We start from the raw sequence: 16,126 nt of genomic DNA, 5'->3' as shown, positions 1-16,126 counted from the left end.
GGATATCCTTGGCAGAAACCCAGCTTTGTTCCTCAGGCCCATAACCTTCCCAATCTACCAGGTACTCGACTTGTCCTCTTCTGTGACTGGAGTTGAGGATCTTATTTACCTGGTAGATGGGTTCTCCCTCTAGAAATTGTTCAGGGCGTCCCTGGACTGGAGTGTTTTTGGCCAGGGGGCCCAAGATAGCTGGTTTGAGGTTGGACATGTGAAATATGGGGGACAGTCTGCTGTGAGGGGGGAGTTCTAAGCGGTAGGAAAGTTTGTTAATACATTGCAATATCTTGAATGGCCCAATGTATCATGGCTGAAGCTTTCTGCAGATGTTGGGCTCTCTCAGGTTTTTAGTAGCCACCCATACTCTGTCGCCCAGGGAGAAGTCTGGATTTTCTCCTCGATGTCTGTCTGCATATTCTTTATACATGGCATTGATTGTTTTGAGACATTGGTGGACCTCCTCCCATATCGCTTGGCTGTGTGTAAACCAATCATCTACCGCCTGTACCTGGCTTGGTGCATTGTCCCAAGGGAACAAGGGTGGTTGGTAGCCGAGTATGCAGTGAAACTGTGTTAACTGTGTTGTGGAGTGTCTGAGGGAGTTCTGTGCCACAGGCGATTGCTCTAAGACAACGAGGGAGGCTCAGCCTCCTCTAAAAATGACAAACATCGTGTAGGATGAATTGCGCTAGGCTTATGTTATAGCCGACCTTATAAAATTGCTATTTCAGATCCAGAATCATAGAAATATATGTGCTCAACCCAACTACAGTGCGAAATCATTCCGTTATAACTTTCCCCAGTTCGCCTAATGTGTGCGTGAGTTTTTCCCCCTCGTGACAGCGTGATGCAGCCCAGCCTCAGTGGATTGGGAGCTATGTGCTTGTCAATCTCAAAATGCAATACGATTATTGGACAAATAATGCGAAAATGCCCACTCACGGAGTCTCATGGACTCCCAGCCTCAGTGGACTTCAACGGCATTTAGGAGCTATGCGCTTTTCAATCTCAAAATGCAAGACGGTTATTGGACAAATACTGCAAAAATGCCCGCCCACGGACTCCGAGCCTCACAGTGGGAGGGACATGGCAGTTTCCGCGAGGAGACTGGTGATTGGTGAAAGCGGCCGGATATTTTCTTTGATTGACAGCTCGTTTCAGTGTTGCCAGATTGGGCGGTTTTAAGTGCATTTTGGCGGGTTTTGAACATATTTTGGGCTGGATAACGTCAGCAGTATCTGGCAACATCAGTTCAGTCCCATGCAGATTCGCAAGTGCTGTGGTGTATTGTAAGAGATCGGCTTACATTTCGATTTCATTCATTACATACAGTTTCTACCAGCTTTTTTTAGTTTGTATATATTTTCATTGTAAATAAAGTGTAAATATAGTGTTGTCAGGTTTGCTATCTTGGTTCCAGAAATTTTGTTTATTTGAGTGACTGAACTTGAACTTGAGGGGGCTAGTCAGCTAGCAAGAAAGCTGCGCATGGATGACAAGCATTGCTGATTTAATTTTGGCGAAGCCATTTGCCAGTCTTCCTTTCAAGGAAAAAATTAAAGAGCAGGGTAGACCAACGCCTCAAATTGACTTGGTGAAAAAGGTAGGGAATAATACTCGTTCCTTTCAGCTCTCCTGGTATGAGAAAGTGAATTGGCTAACAGCAAGTGACCCACATCAACAACAGTAAATAGGCTACTTTAGTAATATGTCATGGATGGACCAAAAATATACAGTAGAATCTATTTAAAATGTTTATGCTGAGTATATTATATTGGAATATATGTTTTCTGGATATGAATTAAACACAGCTACAATTTGGAAACCTTTTTAAACAAAAACACAGCCGAGGTCAATTTTTAAACAACATGCCACAATTTTAAAATATAAAATGTTAAAATATAACCCCCCACCCCAACACCACCATCATGTATATTGGACAGTAGGCTAATGGGCCAAAAGAACCTGTTATTTCACAGTTTGTGACCCTGCCAACAATCAGCCAGATCAGAGGCAAGAGTATGGGCAAAATTTATGTGTTTTTTCTTTTAAAATCTGGAAATATCGTAACCGACCAGCCTCCCCTGTTTGAAAGACTACCAGCCACCAGTGTTCTGTGCATACTTGGCCCATGGAAGAAAGTGTGCCCAGTCCTCCTGGTTGCACATGCAGAAGATTCTCAGGAAGCAGCCGATCTCCTGGTTGGCTCTCTCAACCTGGCCATTGGACTGAGGGTGGTAGCCTGATTTAAGACTCACTGCCACCCCTAAACTCTCCATAAAGCAGGTCCAGAAGCAGGAAATGAATTGCAAGCCCCTGTCATGGACTATATCCTCTGGGATACCATAGTACCTGAACACATAGTGGAAGAGAAGTTTTGCAGTCTGAGATGCTGTTGGGATGCCTGGTAAGGGGATGAGTTTGAGAGCCTTCGAGAATCGGTCAACTGTTAGCATAATGGTGTTCTCCTCAGAGGGAGGGAGGTCTGTGATGAAGTCAATGGCTATATGGGACCAGGATCTCTGAGGAACGGGGAGGGGGCACAGTTTGCCAGCAGGAGGGGTTCTAGGAACCTTAGCCTGAGCACATGTAGAACAAGAGGGTATGAACTGGTTAATTTCAGTCAGCATGTTTTCCCACCAATACCTATTCTTTAGCATAAGATGGGTGCAGTGACTGCCCAGATGCCCTGTGGCAGGTGACGCATGGGCCCATGTGATTTAATCAATTGCGAAATCACTTGGGCATGTAGAATAGACCAAGTGGGAGATTCTGGGGAAGACTTTGTGGTTGAGTATTTCTTATCTCTCGGTCCAGGTCCCAGGTGATGGATTGCATGAAGCATTGAGTTGGAAGAATGGGGTGGTTTATGGAATCTTGGTGCATGGAACCAAAACTGTGAGCTAGAGCATCAGCCTTGGTGTTCTCAGAACCGGGGTGGAAAGAAATGAAGTTGAATCTCATGAAGAATAGTGCCCACCTGGCCTGACGAGGGTTTTAGCCTCTTGGCTTTCGTGAGGTATTCCAAATTCTTGTGGTCCGTGAGAATAACAAAAGGGTGAGTGGACCCTTCAAGCCAATGCCTCCACTCTTCGAGAGCAAGTTTAATGGCGAGCAGCATCCTGTTGCCGACTTCGTAGTTCCTCTCTGCAGAAAGTTTTTTTTCAAGAAGAACACAATCGGATGTAGTTTCTGTTTCTCACCAAACCGCTGGGATAGGATTGCCCCTCCTTCAGTGTCAGATGCAACCACTTCTACCATAAAAGGTTTGATGGGGTCTGGATGCTGGAGGATCAGAGCAGATGTGAAGGCTTGTTTGAGACATTGAAATGCCTCCTCGGTCTTGGGGTTCCACTGGAGGTGCTTTGGGCCTTTCTTTAGTAAGGTCGTTAGGGGATTAGCTATAGTGCTGAAACCCCTGATGAATCGACGATAGAAGTTCACGAACCCCAAAAAACACTGAAGTTCCTTTACTGAAGTAGATGTGGGCCAGGACGTAACCGCAGAGACCTTGGAGGAGTTCATGCTAACTCCTTCGGTGCTTATAATGTATCCTAGGAAGGAGATTCGAACCTGATGAAACGCTCTCATTTCTTGGCTTTGACATAGAGGTGATTTTCAAGTAGGCATTTCAGGACAGCTCTGACGTGCTTCTTGTGACTTTATTCATCTGTGGAGTAGATCAGGATGTCATCAACGTATGTGATGGCAAAACTGCCTAGTGTGTCCCATAGCACATCATTAATTAGGCATTGGAACACACTAGGCGCTGAAGAAAGGCCATACGGCATCACCCGGTATTCAAAATGGCTGGCAGCTGTGCTAAAGGCGGTCTTCCATTCATCACCCTTTTTGATCCTGATCAAGTTGTATGCACTTCTTAAATCCAACTTGGAGAAGATCTTAGCCGATCAAAGCTGTTCTAGTGCCGCAGGAACTAGAGGTAGGGGATAAGGGTATTTTACTGATACCTCGTTCAACCCTCTGTAATCAATGCATGGTCAGAGTCCGCTGCCTCATTTCTCCATGAAAAAGAACCCTGCAGAAGCAGGAGACTTGGATGGGCAGATGCCTCCTTGCTTAAGGGCCTCTTGAATGTACTCCTCCATGGCAGTGTGTTCCTTCTGGGACAGGGGGTAGATGCGCCCCTGTGGAGGTGACGTGCCTGGCAGAAGGATAATAGCGCAGTCATGGGGCCGGTGTGGTGGTAGTCTGCAAGCCTTTCCTTTGCTAAAGACCTCCTGCAAATTCATGTAGCACTCTGGGACGCCATCCAAGGAGTCAGGTTGAGGACTCTCTACAGTGGTGGAGGAAAGATTGACTTGGAGACACGAGATGCAGTTATTGAAACAAGTTAGAGACCACTGAAGAATTTCCTTGCTCTGCCATGAAATCAAGGAATCGTGAAGCTGTAGCCATGGATAAATGAGAATAAGGTCATGACTTACTGTGTGAGTGAGACAGAGCAAGATCTGTTCTGAATGTAGAATGCCCACTTGGATGTGAAGCGGTGTGGTCCGCGAAGTGATGAGGCTGTCTCCTATTGGTCCTCCATCAACGGTCCTAATGCTGAGCGTTCCCTAATGGAATCGTGGGCAGGTTGAGTTTCTGCACGATGGAATGGCTGATAAAGTTCCCTTCTGCCCCGAATCAATAAAAGTACACAGTAGGTGTGTGGAGTTGGTCAGCTTCAGTAGTACTGGGATTTTAAAAGACTTGGACTTAAATTTTCTCACTGGACTCAGAGCGTGTAGAACCTTCAGCTGAAGCTGTATGGGATGGACGAATGGGACAGTGGTTGAGCTGATGCTCGGAGCTCCCGCAGTAGAAACACAACCCCTCCTTTTTCCAACTTTCGTGCTCGGAGCGTGACAACCTGGTGCATGAAATCTCCATGGGCGAGCTGTCCTCGGAAGCTGTGATAGGCTTAACGACCTCCTGAATGGTGGGGTGGTGAGCCAACAGATGATCAAGTCGGATGGCCAAATTGATAAGCGAGTCCAGCGTGAGTTGTTCATCCCGGCACGCTAGTTCATGAGAATAGCGGAACATAGACCCTTGAAACAAGAAACCCTTACAAGCGAGGGCGTCTCCAGCAAACTTCTCAGGAGTGGGAAGTTGTAGCGCGGAGCTAGGAAGAGACTCAGGATGCAGTAGGAGGGCCTGCAACATCATGGTGGTCAGCTGCGTTAGACGGGTGTTAAGATCCGCTAGCATCTGTTGACGTTCTCCCAGCAAGCATCCCTGAGCATTCAAAGCAGTCCACTTCACCTCTTTCACTACATCCATGATGGTGAAGTATCCTGTCAGAGTGCAGGCACTTATGGATGTAAATGCAGAGGAGAATGGGGAAGCAGACTGTCGACGAAGCCAAAACGATAGACAAGAAGCGAGGTCAGGAAACAAGCGAGGGTCGGGCGATCGGCAAACAATGTAGTGAAGAAGAGACAAAAAGTGTAAATGAAATAAGGCTAGCAAAGGTCAGAAAATCAAGAGGCAGATGGAGAATAACAAGGCTTGGTATGAACTGGGTGAAAACAGAACGATACTTAGCGTTGGAGTGGAGCGTGAGAGCGGTTTAAGTAGGAGAAGGGCTAATTAAGGAGACAGAGGGTGCTGTGAATCTTGGGGATTGTAGTCTTGAATGTCCATGTTTGTCATTTGTGTGTCTAGAGCAGGTTTACTGACAATATTTTAAACCTTTTCTTACACTAATGAACACTGTTTTTAACCAACCTTGTTCTACAGGATACTAATGATGTTAATTGTACTCAAAAATTATCAAATTAATTACAAAAAAACAAAACAATACAGCTACAGTTCACACTCAATTTCTTCTTATTGACATTGAAATGTGTGCCCTTTAATAGAAAAGAAAGCTTTCATCATGTCACAGTAGTAACTATCGTAGTTAGCATGTTGCACATTAACCAGTGAGCAGGCACGTACAAGCACACAGCATGACGGAATGACACAGGCTACTGCCATTAGCTATGTTAGCTTAGCTAAAATTGAATTCACGAAGACGGTCCGCATACAATAAACCTCCGTCAACAAGCTTCAGGTCGCTTCAGTCACCTCCAGTATCACTTCTGAACATTTTTAAACAGTTAGAACCAACTTTTGTGGAATAACCACCAAGGGATTTACTTCTCATCTCTAATTCGTTTGCATAATTATGCTCCTCTCACTGCTCCGGTGTGTACTACTGCGACTGCCCTCTAATAGTATTACGCTACTGGGTGATTTGGCCAATTACAATTAATTAACCTTGACAAGCACATAAACCAACCAAATAACTTCAAATAAACAGTTTGGTGAATCAGAAACCAAAGAAAGTGATAGGAAAATAAAATTACAAATATGTTTTGAATTAAATTAAATTTGTTTAATAAAATTAGGAAACTGGGTAACATACTCTTTATAGACTAGCACTATAACAAGACCTAGGTGTCTTTAAGGTTTTGTGCTGAATATAAGTATCAGAAGTGTACATCTCAGTATGGAACCAATAATACATGGCATACATGCTATATACATGCAATATATGGCATTAGAGGTATATTTCCCAATCACTGATAGTCACAGTTGAACAAACATTACAATAGTTCATTCGATAAGTTAACAATCTGTTGTAATTTGGCTGCAGTACAGCAGCTGGAACTCCAGAAGGTGGTCAAGGAGTACAGCAAATATATTTTTAAAACATCTTCTGAACAGCAGCATCAGTATTTAAGTTATTCCATGAAATTGAGTCATACATGAGCTGATAGCTGACGAGGCGCGGTGCGACGAGTTACCTATAAGCCATATACGACACGATTGAGTGGAATAACTGTTTTATTCTATCCACATTCACTCGATTTTGAGAATCAGAGCATTTTGAATTTTTGCAAATATGATAACTTTATACAAAATGTCCAACAAAATCATTTCCGCTTATGTAAACAAACCGGCGAAATGACAGTAGCAATTTGTGAAAAATGCTGTTATAATAATAATTATTGAAACATTTAAAAAAGATGCGTTCTTACCATCAAATACTTTTTATTCCACATTTTGTTGCATTTTTTTTTGGGGGGGGGGGTTCTTCATTATTCTTCTTTAGGGTTTTTTTTGGCGCTTGGCAAACTAACTTAAAGGTGCATTACCACCACCGACTGGGCTGGAGTGTGGAACAGGAGATATTGGGGGTGGGGGGACGACGACAACAAAAAAACCTATTCTTTTAGCTATTCCTGTTTCTTTTAAATACTTGATAATTTTGGGGGGTTTGTTTTTGAGTAGGGTTTTTATTTTGTCCCTGGTTGGTTCATGCTCTGCCATTTTGCTTTTCTCTACTCACGGTATATCAGCTGATAGCCTAGTAGTAGAGTAGCCAATTAGAGTGCGTGATTGCTTATATCCAGTCAGTGTGGATAGAATAAATGCTGATGTCATTAAAGGATATGGAAATTAGGCATGCGACAAATACTATTAGCTAAAACAGGTGTGGGCAGGGCAGCAAGGTGGTCTAGTGGTTAGCACTGTCGCCTCACAGCAAGAAGGTCCGGGTTCGAGCCCCGTGGCTGGCAAGGGCCTTTCTGTGCAGAGTTTGCATGTTCTCCCCGTGTCCGCGTGGGTTTCCTCTGGGTGCTCCGGTTTCTCCCACAGTACAAAGACATGCAGGTTAGGTTAACTGGTGACTCTAAATTGACCGTAGGTGTGAATGTAAGTGTGAATGGTTGTCTGTGTCTATGTGTCAGCCCTGTGATGACCTGGCGACTTGTCCAGGGTGTACCCCGCCTTTCGCCCGTAGTCAGCTGGGATAGGCTCCAGCTTACCTGCGACCCTGTAGAACAGGATAAAGCGGCTACAGATAATGAGATGAGAATGAGGTGTGGGCAACCAGGCTAAAATATTTTATATTAAAATTGGACTGCCTCAGTTTTATTTTTGACTCAAACATACTGTATGCACCTTAAAGGTCCCATGGCATGGTGGTTTGTTGATGCTTTAAACGGGATCGTGGAGGCTTCTGGATGTTATATCCGCAGCCTTTCTCGAAATGAACCCTCAGAACGTAGATATAGCCTCTTGGAAGAAAGCCCCATTTCAGCGCTTTTCCCAGTGCGTCGTTTTGCTAATGAGAAGCAGGAGGCGGTGAAGGGTAGAGGGTGGGGGCATGCCATGGGGGAGGGGCTGCCGTCTGCCTCCCAAGCCGGCCGAGAGCGCTCCTCGTCGGGCACGGCCAGGCGGGCGAATGCCCTGGTCCGTCCGCCCTGTCTAAAAAAAAAAAAATGGTACAACTCGAGCCCATGGTAAAACTGGGACTTTGTCGGGTTTTTTTCAGCCTGAGGCCCATGGTAAAACTGAGCAGTTTTACCATGGAGGAGTGGGGACTTTGCCGTTTCCTCCCCCCAACTCGCCCCTGGGAGAACCGCTGCCTCCACGGGCGGCCGGTGCCACTGGAGGGCCGCCCGCGCGACCTCGGCTCCCGACAAAAGATTGGATCTAGGGCTGACTTTCAATGGATCGCAGCGATGGAGCTGCTCTGCCACTCACGACACCCCGGCCCAGAATCAGGGAAAAATACCACGCGCTGACGTCATTAAGGTGCGATGCGAGGAAATAAAATAAATTCAACAAATGTTTGGGTTTTTACTGAACAAACAAATAAAATGAACGAGTGACTTAAAAAAAAGAATGTGGGTGTCTTTGTAAAAACTGTTTTGATTGGCTATTATAACAGAGGTAGCGCAGAGTACCTGGCTAACTGCAGGAAGTGGTTAGCTGCACAGCTAATGTAGCCATTGCAAACGCACCGATTTTAAAACACGGCAAAACGACTTAAGTTATACACTTACTTGTTCGGTGTTTGTTGCTGATGCGTCAGGGATGCTTGGTACGGACCCAGGCTTCAGTGACAGTTGATGTGCAAAACCTGCCCTGTACTGTCCCAAGTTGTGGAAACATTCCTCAGGAAAATGCTTCCAACAAACATACACCGTCTTAGGTAGACTCGACGGCGTATTATTGAAGTAAATAAAATTAAGCCACTGCGTCTTCAGGGGCTCTCCCGACGGCAGTAAAAACAGACTCTTTTCTGTGTTGTCACATCCATGTACAGCGCAATTTCCATGTTTCGCTCGCTTAGGTGACGCCATGTTGTTGTGTCCTCTATGGTCTCCTCACTACAACTGGGCGGGGCAATCCATACGGTGGGTGGGAATCCAGAGGGGGGGGCGTGGGGATCATCTCCCTTGCTGACGTAGGCAAGGGAAGAGTTTATCAATGCGCCGTTTTGACGCGCCATTCTCAAATGTTGGGCATAGTTTGGTTTACACATTATGAAATTTCTAGCCACTGGGGTGACTTAAGAAGGTCAGAGGAACTCATTTTAACATTAAAAAACCTCAGAAAGTGAAAATTTCATGCCATGGGACCTTTAACACAAAAACCGTGCTACACTCTAAACAATATTGCTTATTATGTAAATAATAAGTACTACTGTGGTGCATCAGTAAATAAATAAATTGGCATGTCCCTGCCATCACATATAGTGAGTCTTAGATTCAGGGCTGGATCACAGCTTTACTTTAGTAACCCAAGGTATTTAAGTTTATTCCAGTTTTTGTGCTTTCTCTGCCTAGATTCCACTTTTCATGCCTGCTATTTGAACTCACATCAAGGACTTGTCCCCCTACAGAAACATCATCTATCTACATCTTTTCAAAATTAGCCAAGTCTAGTTATTGCCACCATGAATGTTGCTTTGGGGGGTGGAGATAGTGCAATTACTTCCATAAATATGACAGCTTCTACACAAACATCCTCTAATTAAAACCACTGAACAAAGTATTTCTTTTCAATAAAAGATTGTGAACAAAATAAACAGGAAACAAAAAACTATGCTGTTGACATGTTGAGACATGTTGAGAACTGTGATTCGATCTCCACAACTTTCTGACAGGACATGCAAATGCTCCAAATTGTGCAAATACAGTTCTGATGGAACTTATCAACATAGACAGTTATTGATAATTATACAACTAAAGGCATTTTCTACATCAGCCACATAAAAAAAGCCTTTCTCATATCCACCGATTAGCCATAAAATTAAAAACATTGACAAGTAACGTGAATTACATTGATTTGTTGTTACAATGGCACCTATCAGTAGCGCAAACTGCTGAAAAAGTTAATGCTGGATAAAACAGAAAGGTGTCAGCATTAACTTTTCAGCAGTTTGTGCTACAGTAGCTCTTCTGTGGGATTGGACCATATGGGCTAGTCAAGTTTATTTGTATAGCGCTTTTAACAATAAACATTGTCGCAAAGCAGCTTTACAGAATTTGAACGACTTAAAATATGAGCTAATTTTATCCCTAATCTATCCCCAATGAGCAAGCCTGTGGCGACGGTGGCAAGGAAAAACTCCCTCAGACGACATGAGGAAGAAACCTCGAGAGGAACCAGACTCAAAAGGGAACCCATCCTCATTTGGGCAACAACAGACAGCCTGACTATAATATTAACAGTTTTAACATGAGGACAGTTTCGTTGATGTTATAAACTCTTCATTGATGGAAACTTGAGTGCAAAACTGTTCATGATAACTGCAGTCCTAAAGTTAGCAAGACACCTGTAGTCCTCAGCCATAAAAGCATTACTGTAAGAGTCCAGAGCATCCTCCAGGTATAACCCTCAACTGTCCTCATGGGGTCGTCCTTCACAGGAGCGGTGCGATAAAACTCCGACCAGACACAGGGCACCAGGATGGACCAAGCAGGTCCGAGGGGCAGAAGAGGCCAGCATCTCAATCCCAGGACCAACATGTAACTCAGAGGGACAGATTGGGGGGGGGGGAAGAGAGAGAGAAAGAAAACACATGTTGTTAGGTATACCCTAAAAATGACAAGTATTAAATCTGTGTGGTAGGCTCACAGAGACGAGAGTCTTTACATCAGGCATAAAACACAACAATGGCATGTTAATATGGTAAAAAATATATCATGACCTGCTCTGGCTGGATGCTTGATTGGGTGATGGGAGCACACTCCTCAGCAATGATGAGATGCAGATGGGACCCTTAGGGCTGGCCAAGACAATTCAGTTACATTTCACCGGGTCTGGGACATGCGACAGAAAGTCTGACAGCCGATTCCCTGCAGGCTACGATAGCCAGTCGAGGTCTCCACCCTCTCCACCAAAAGATTTCCTGTTGACTCCATGTAACTCAGAGGGACAGATTTGGGGTGGGAGGGGGAGGGAAAGAAAACACAGGTTGTTAGGTATGCCCAATGTCACCTGAATAAGTAGGAGCAGTATACATATTGCACCGAGTACAAACAGGGACTCCGGCAACTAACTATGACAGCATAACTAAAAGGAGAGAGCCAGAAGGTAACACAGGCATGAGGGAGCCCCGGGACATAAAGCAGCCAGCCACTACACCGTCAACAAACTCGAGTGAGCAAGCGAGTGGGGACTGACAGCATCCATACATCCCAGTTTACCAAAACACTCTGTCTGAGGACCCTCGAGATCTACACCTTTACCTCATAAACACCATTAACAAAAGGCTTGACTAAACAGATATGTTTTCAGCCTAGACTTAAATGCTGAGACTGTGTCTGATTCCCGAACATTACTTGGAAGGCTGTTCCATAACTGTGGGGCTTTGTAAGAAAAGGCTCTGCCTCCTGATGTAGCCTTCACTATACAAGGTACCAGCAGATAGCCTGCACCTTTTGATCTAAGTAGGCGTGGCGGGTCATAGAGGAGCAGAAGTTCACTCAGGTACTGTGGTGCGAGACCATTTAGTGCTTTGAAGGTCAATAGTAGTATTTTATAGTCAATACGAAATTTGATTGGGAGCCAATGCAGTGTGGATAAGACAGGCATGATGTGGTCTTATTTTCTAGTTCTAGTAAGGACTCTTGCTGCTGCATTTTGAACTAACTGGAGCTTATTTATGCACTTATTGGAACATCCAGACAGTAAGGCATTACAATAATCCAACCTGGAGGTAACGAAAGCATGGACTAGTTTTTCTGCGTCACGCAATGACATTAAATTTCTTATCTTTGCAATATTTCTGAGATGAAAGAAAGCTATCTGGGTGATGTTATCAATGTGAGTTTCGAATGAAAGACTGGGGTCAATAATCACTCCGAGGTCTTTTACTGCTGCACGTGAAGAAACAGAAAGGCCATCCAGAGTCACTGTGTAATCAGAAAACTTACTTCTAGCTGTATGTGGTCCTAGCACAAGTACTTCAGTCTTGTCAGAGTTAAGCAGAAGGAAATTAATAAGCATCCAGTGTCTAATGTCCTTAACACATTCCTCAATTCTATTAAGCTGGTGTGTCTCATCAGGTTTTGCAGAGACATACAACTGTGTGTCATCAGCATAACAGTGGAAACTAATACAATGTTTACGAATAATATCACCCAGAGGTAACATATATAGACAAAAAAGCAGTGGACCCAAGACAGAACCTTGTGGAGCACCAAACTTTACCTCGGTACTTCTAGAAATATCACCATTTATATCAACATACTGATAACGATCAGTTAGATAAGACCTGAGCCAGGAGAGGGCAGTTCCCTGAACTCCCACAACATTTTCTAGTCTATCCAGAAGAATGGAATGATCAATGGTATCAAATGCTGCACTAAGGTCAAGTAGCGAGACACAGCCCTGATCAGACGCCAACAGTAGGTCGTTTACTACTTTAACCAGTGCTGTCTCTGTGCTATGATGAGGTCTAAATCCTGACTGATACATTTCATGGATGTTATTCCTATGTAAATATGAGCATAACTGCTGTGCCACAGCTTTTTGCTAACATTTGTGCCCCATGTGAATCAATGAGCCTTGGCCACCCATGACCCTGTCACCAGTTCACTGGTTGTCCTTCCTTGGATCACTTTTGGTAGGTACTAACCACCGCGTACCGGGAACACCCCACAAGATGTGCCATTTTGGACATGGTCAGACCCAGTCATCTAGCCATCACAATTTGGCCCTCGTCAAAGTCGCTCAGATCCCTACACTTGCCCATTTTTCCTGCTTCCAACACATCAACTTCAAGAACTGACTGTTCTCTTGCTACCTAATATATCCCACCCCTTGACAGATGCCACTGTAATGAGATAATCAATGTAATTAACTTTACCGGTCAGTGTTTTTATGGCTGATAGGTGTATTTTCATGTACATGTGCTTAATACATCTATTCACAACCTGTAATCTCTGGCCACTAAATTATGTATGTGCCTATTGTTTGGTTGCCATTTAGATTCCTTGCTGATGACGATGTCTATGGTGTATTAATGTTGCTTGAATCTTATTTAATTTTCCTTTCCATACACATATTCCTGTCTGTCTGTGTGCGCATGTGTACAACGTGTTCATCTTTTTCCTGCACTGTGCATATATGTCTACAAGGTGAGTAGTAGGATATACATAATCATAATCTGCTTATGTATTACCTGCCATGCTAACCTTGGGGGAAAAGTGAACATAGCTTATCAAGTCATAGTCTATATTTATGATGTAATGCTACATAAAGCTTGAACAGTCTTAATCCAAGGTGACTTTGGACCTTGATTCCAACATAGACTTTAAAGTGCCATTCCACCATTGGATGTATTCTTTGGCATAAAATACAATATATTTTGACAACATATATAAATTGTATCAATAGATAGAGAAATCTTTTAGCTTCAAAATGATATATCAAACATAATTTTTTGACAACGACAAGTATATTAATTTTGCGACCAAACTCACCTACCCTTTTAATTTCCGCGCGTGATGTCACGATGACATCACGTTTCACTACCACGCGGAAATTAAAAGGGTAGGTGACTTTGGTCACAAAATTAATATACTTGTCGTTGTCAAAAAATTGTTTGATATATCATTTTGAAGCTAAAAGATTTCTCTGTCTAGTCATGTTGTCATAAAATATATTGTATTTTATGCCAAAGAATACATCCAATGGTGGAATGGCACTTTAACTAGAGTAAATCTACAAGGCAAGATATTTAATATTCCCGTGAAAGTATTTCTTGTTATTGGTTTCCTTTTATATTTACGTCTCTACACTTACATGACTTCATATTAATTACATTTTATGATTATTTAACCTTTAATGTACTTTTATGTGCTTATTTTCAGATATCCCTGAAACCAGATATTATGACAAAGTATATATTAAACAAGGTTTTTTTTTGTTGTTGTTTTTGTTTTTAATCCTCGAGCTGAAAGTCATCATTCATTGAGATCCAGTAAGAAGAAGAAAATACACCACACTGAATCTCTCATTTCAGATAAGTCTGTTTTTATTCATTTCAAAATGCTAGTGTAACATGTTTGGTTAACAATGCAGCTCAATTAAAACATGAAAAGGGTTACTCGTTTGCAGTGTGCATTTTATTTTTATGCTGCCTTGATTACATGCCTCTACAATCACATGCCTCTACAGTAACATTAAGAGTCCAACATTAAGAGTGCTAAGATATTTCTTTTTGCCATATGTAAAAACAAAAAATATACACATCTATGCTGGACTTAGTAAATTATAGAAACAGCATGGACGTGGCTCGTCCTTTCTTTCAGCTGTCTTTAGTTGAACCAATTGGATTGTATAACCATACAAAAGGGTGAAAAGACTATTTCCGCGGGTCGTTGTCATCACTTGATTCTCTGGGCTGAAGTCTTCATCGCAGTGGCCGTTGTAGGAGTGCCCAGTCGGTCTTCTACAGTGAGTAAGTGGACTTGTGTCTTTATGCCGGGGACACAGAGCTGGAGGAGACGGATGAGGCCTCAGTCTTGGAGGCAGTGGTAGACGCGCCCTCCTCTTCCTCGAAGGGGTTCTTGCCGCAGCACAGGGTGGTAATCATGCAGTGGCGGAACTGCTTGTTCATACAGACATAGATGAAAGGGTTGAAGCATGAAGAGCTTTTGGCAAAGAAGGCTGGTAAGGTCATGAAGACAGGCCCAAACTCACTGCCCTGATGGGTGAAGATGTACCAAGCCACACTGGCATAGGGCAACCAGGCAACCAAGTAGCCAATGAACATGATGATGACCATGCGTGTGACCTCACGCTCAGCTCTCTGGGTGGTTTCGGACTCCTGCTGTGCAGCTGCAGCCTCCTTGACAGTGCAGACCAGACGGCCATAGCAGAAGGTGATGATGAATAGTGGGGCCAGGAAGTGGACTGTGAACATGTAGATGACAAAGGACTCATTGTTGAACCCCTCTGCACGAGTGTAGTAGTCAATTCCGCATGAGCACTGCATGCCCTCAGGGATATAACGGGACCAGCCAACCAGAGGGGGCACAGTACATGCCAACGCCATGACCCAGGTAAATGCTACTCCCATGATGGCATGGTTCTCTCCAAATCTGAAGTTGCTCATGGGTTTGCAAACAACTACCCACCTCTCAATAGAGAGCACGACCAGGCACCAGAGTGAGTTGATACCACCAAAAGTTGCAAAGAAGCCTTCCAGGTTGCAGCCAAGGCGTCCAAAGACGAAGAAGCCATGCATAGATGTATAAATCGTGGTTGTGAAGCCACCAAGTACCATTAACAAGTCAGCAACAGCCAAGTTCAACAGGATGTAGTTTAGGGGTGTGCGCAGCTTCTTGTGCTCAATGGTGACGTACAGCGTAAGGAAGTTGATTGGAAAGCCGATGAGAATGAGGAAGAACATGTAAGCTCCCAAACAGGCATATGCCCATGGTGCCACTAGGTAGTATTGAGGATATTCGTATGGACTCTTCACAACACCAGTGGCATTGGACATGGGCACGTAGAAGTACGGCCCCTCTGTTCCATTCATGGCTGTGGTAGAGTGGTGTGGTGCCCCCTCTGCACTGGACTTTGGCTACGTCTGAGGGATGGTGGTGGAATGAGTCAGGTCTGTGCTACAAATGGACCCAAGGTGTATCCCGTTTGCTTTATATTGCAGCTGGGATTACCGATGCTTTCCACAATGTCAGCAGAACATGATTTAGGCCACAGATAATTAAATAATCCTGTCCACTGCTACACTGCATTTCTGGTAACTCAGGTTATTAAGGTTACCTGTTCAACTCCAGTAGAGACCCACACCTGCTGACTGGTTAAG

General features: G+C 43.9%; 1 protein-coding gene across 1 annotated transcript; it reads right to left on the bottom strand.

The window, feature by feature from the left end:
- Positions 1-14,773: 14,773 nt before the first annotated feature.
- LOC132892990 (rhodopsin) lies at positions 14,774-15,838 on the bottom strand. Its single transcript, XM_060931630.1, has one exon. It carries the CDS (start codon positions 15,836-15,838, stop codon positions 14,774-14,776), a length of 1,065 nt encoding a protein of 354 aa, XP_060787613.1.
- Positions 15,839-16,126: the final 288 nt, after the last annotated feature.

Source organism: Neoarius graeffei, chromosome 10, assembly GCF_027579695.1.
Source record: "Neoarius graeffei isolate fNeoGra1 chromosome 10, fNeoGra1.pri, whole genome shotgun sequence".
Classification (NCBI taxonomy): Eukaryota; Metazoa; Chordata; class Actinopteri; order Siluriformes; family Ariidae; genus Neoarius; species Neoarius graeffei.
This window is presented reverse-complemented; position numbering and strand designations above follow the sequence as displayed.

Excerpts from the sequence above, each read along its gene's own strand:
- LOC132892990 (XM_060931630.1), bottom strand. The coding sequence starts at position 15,838 with ATGAATGGAACAGAGGGGCCGTACTTCTACGTGCCCATGTCCAATGCC.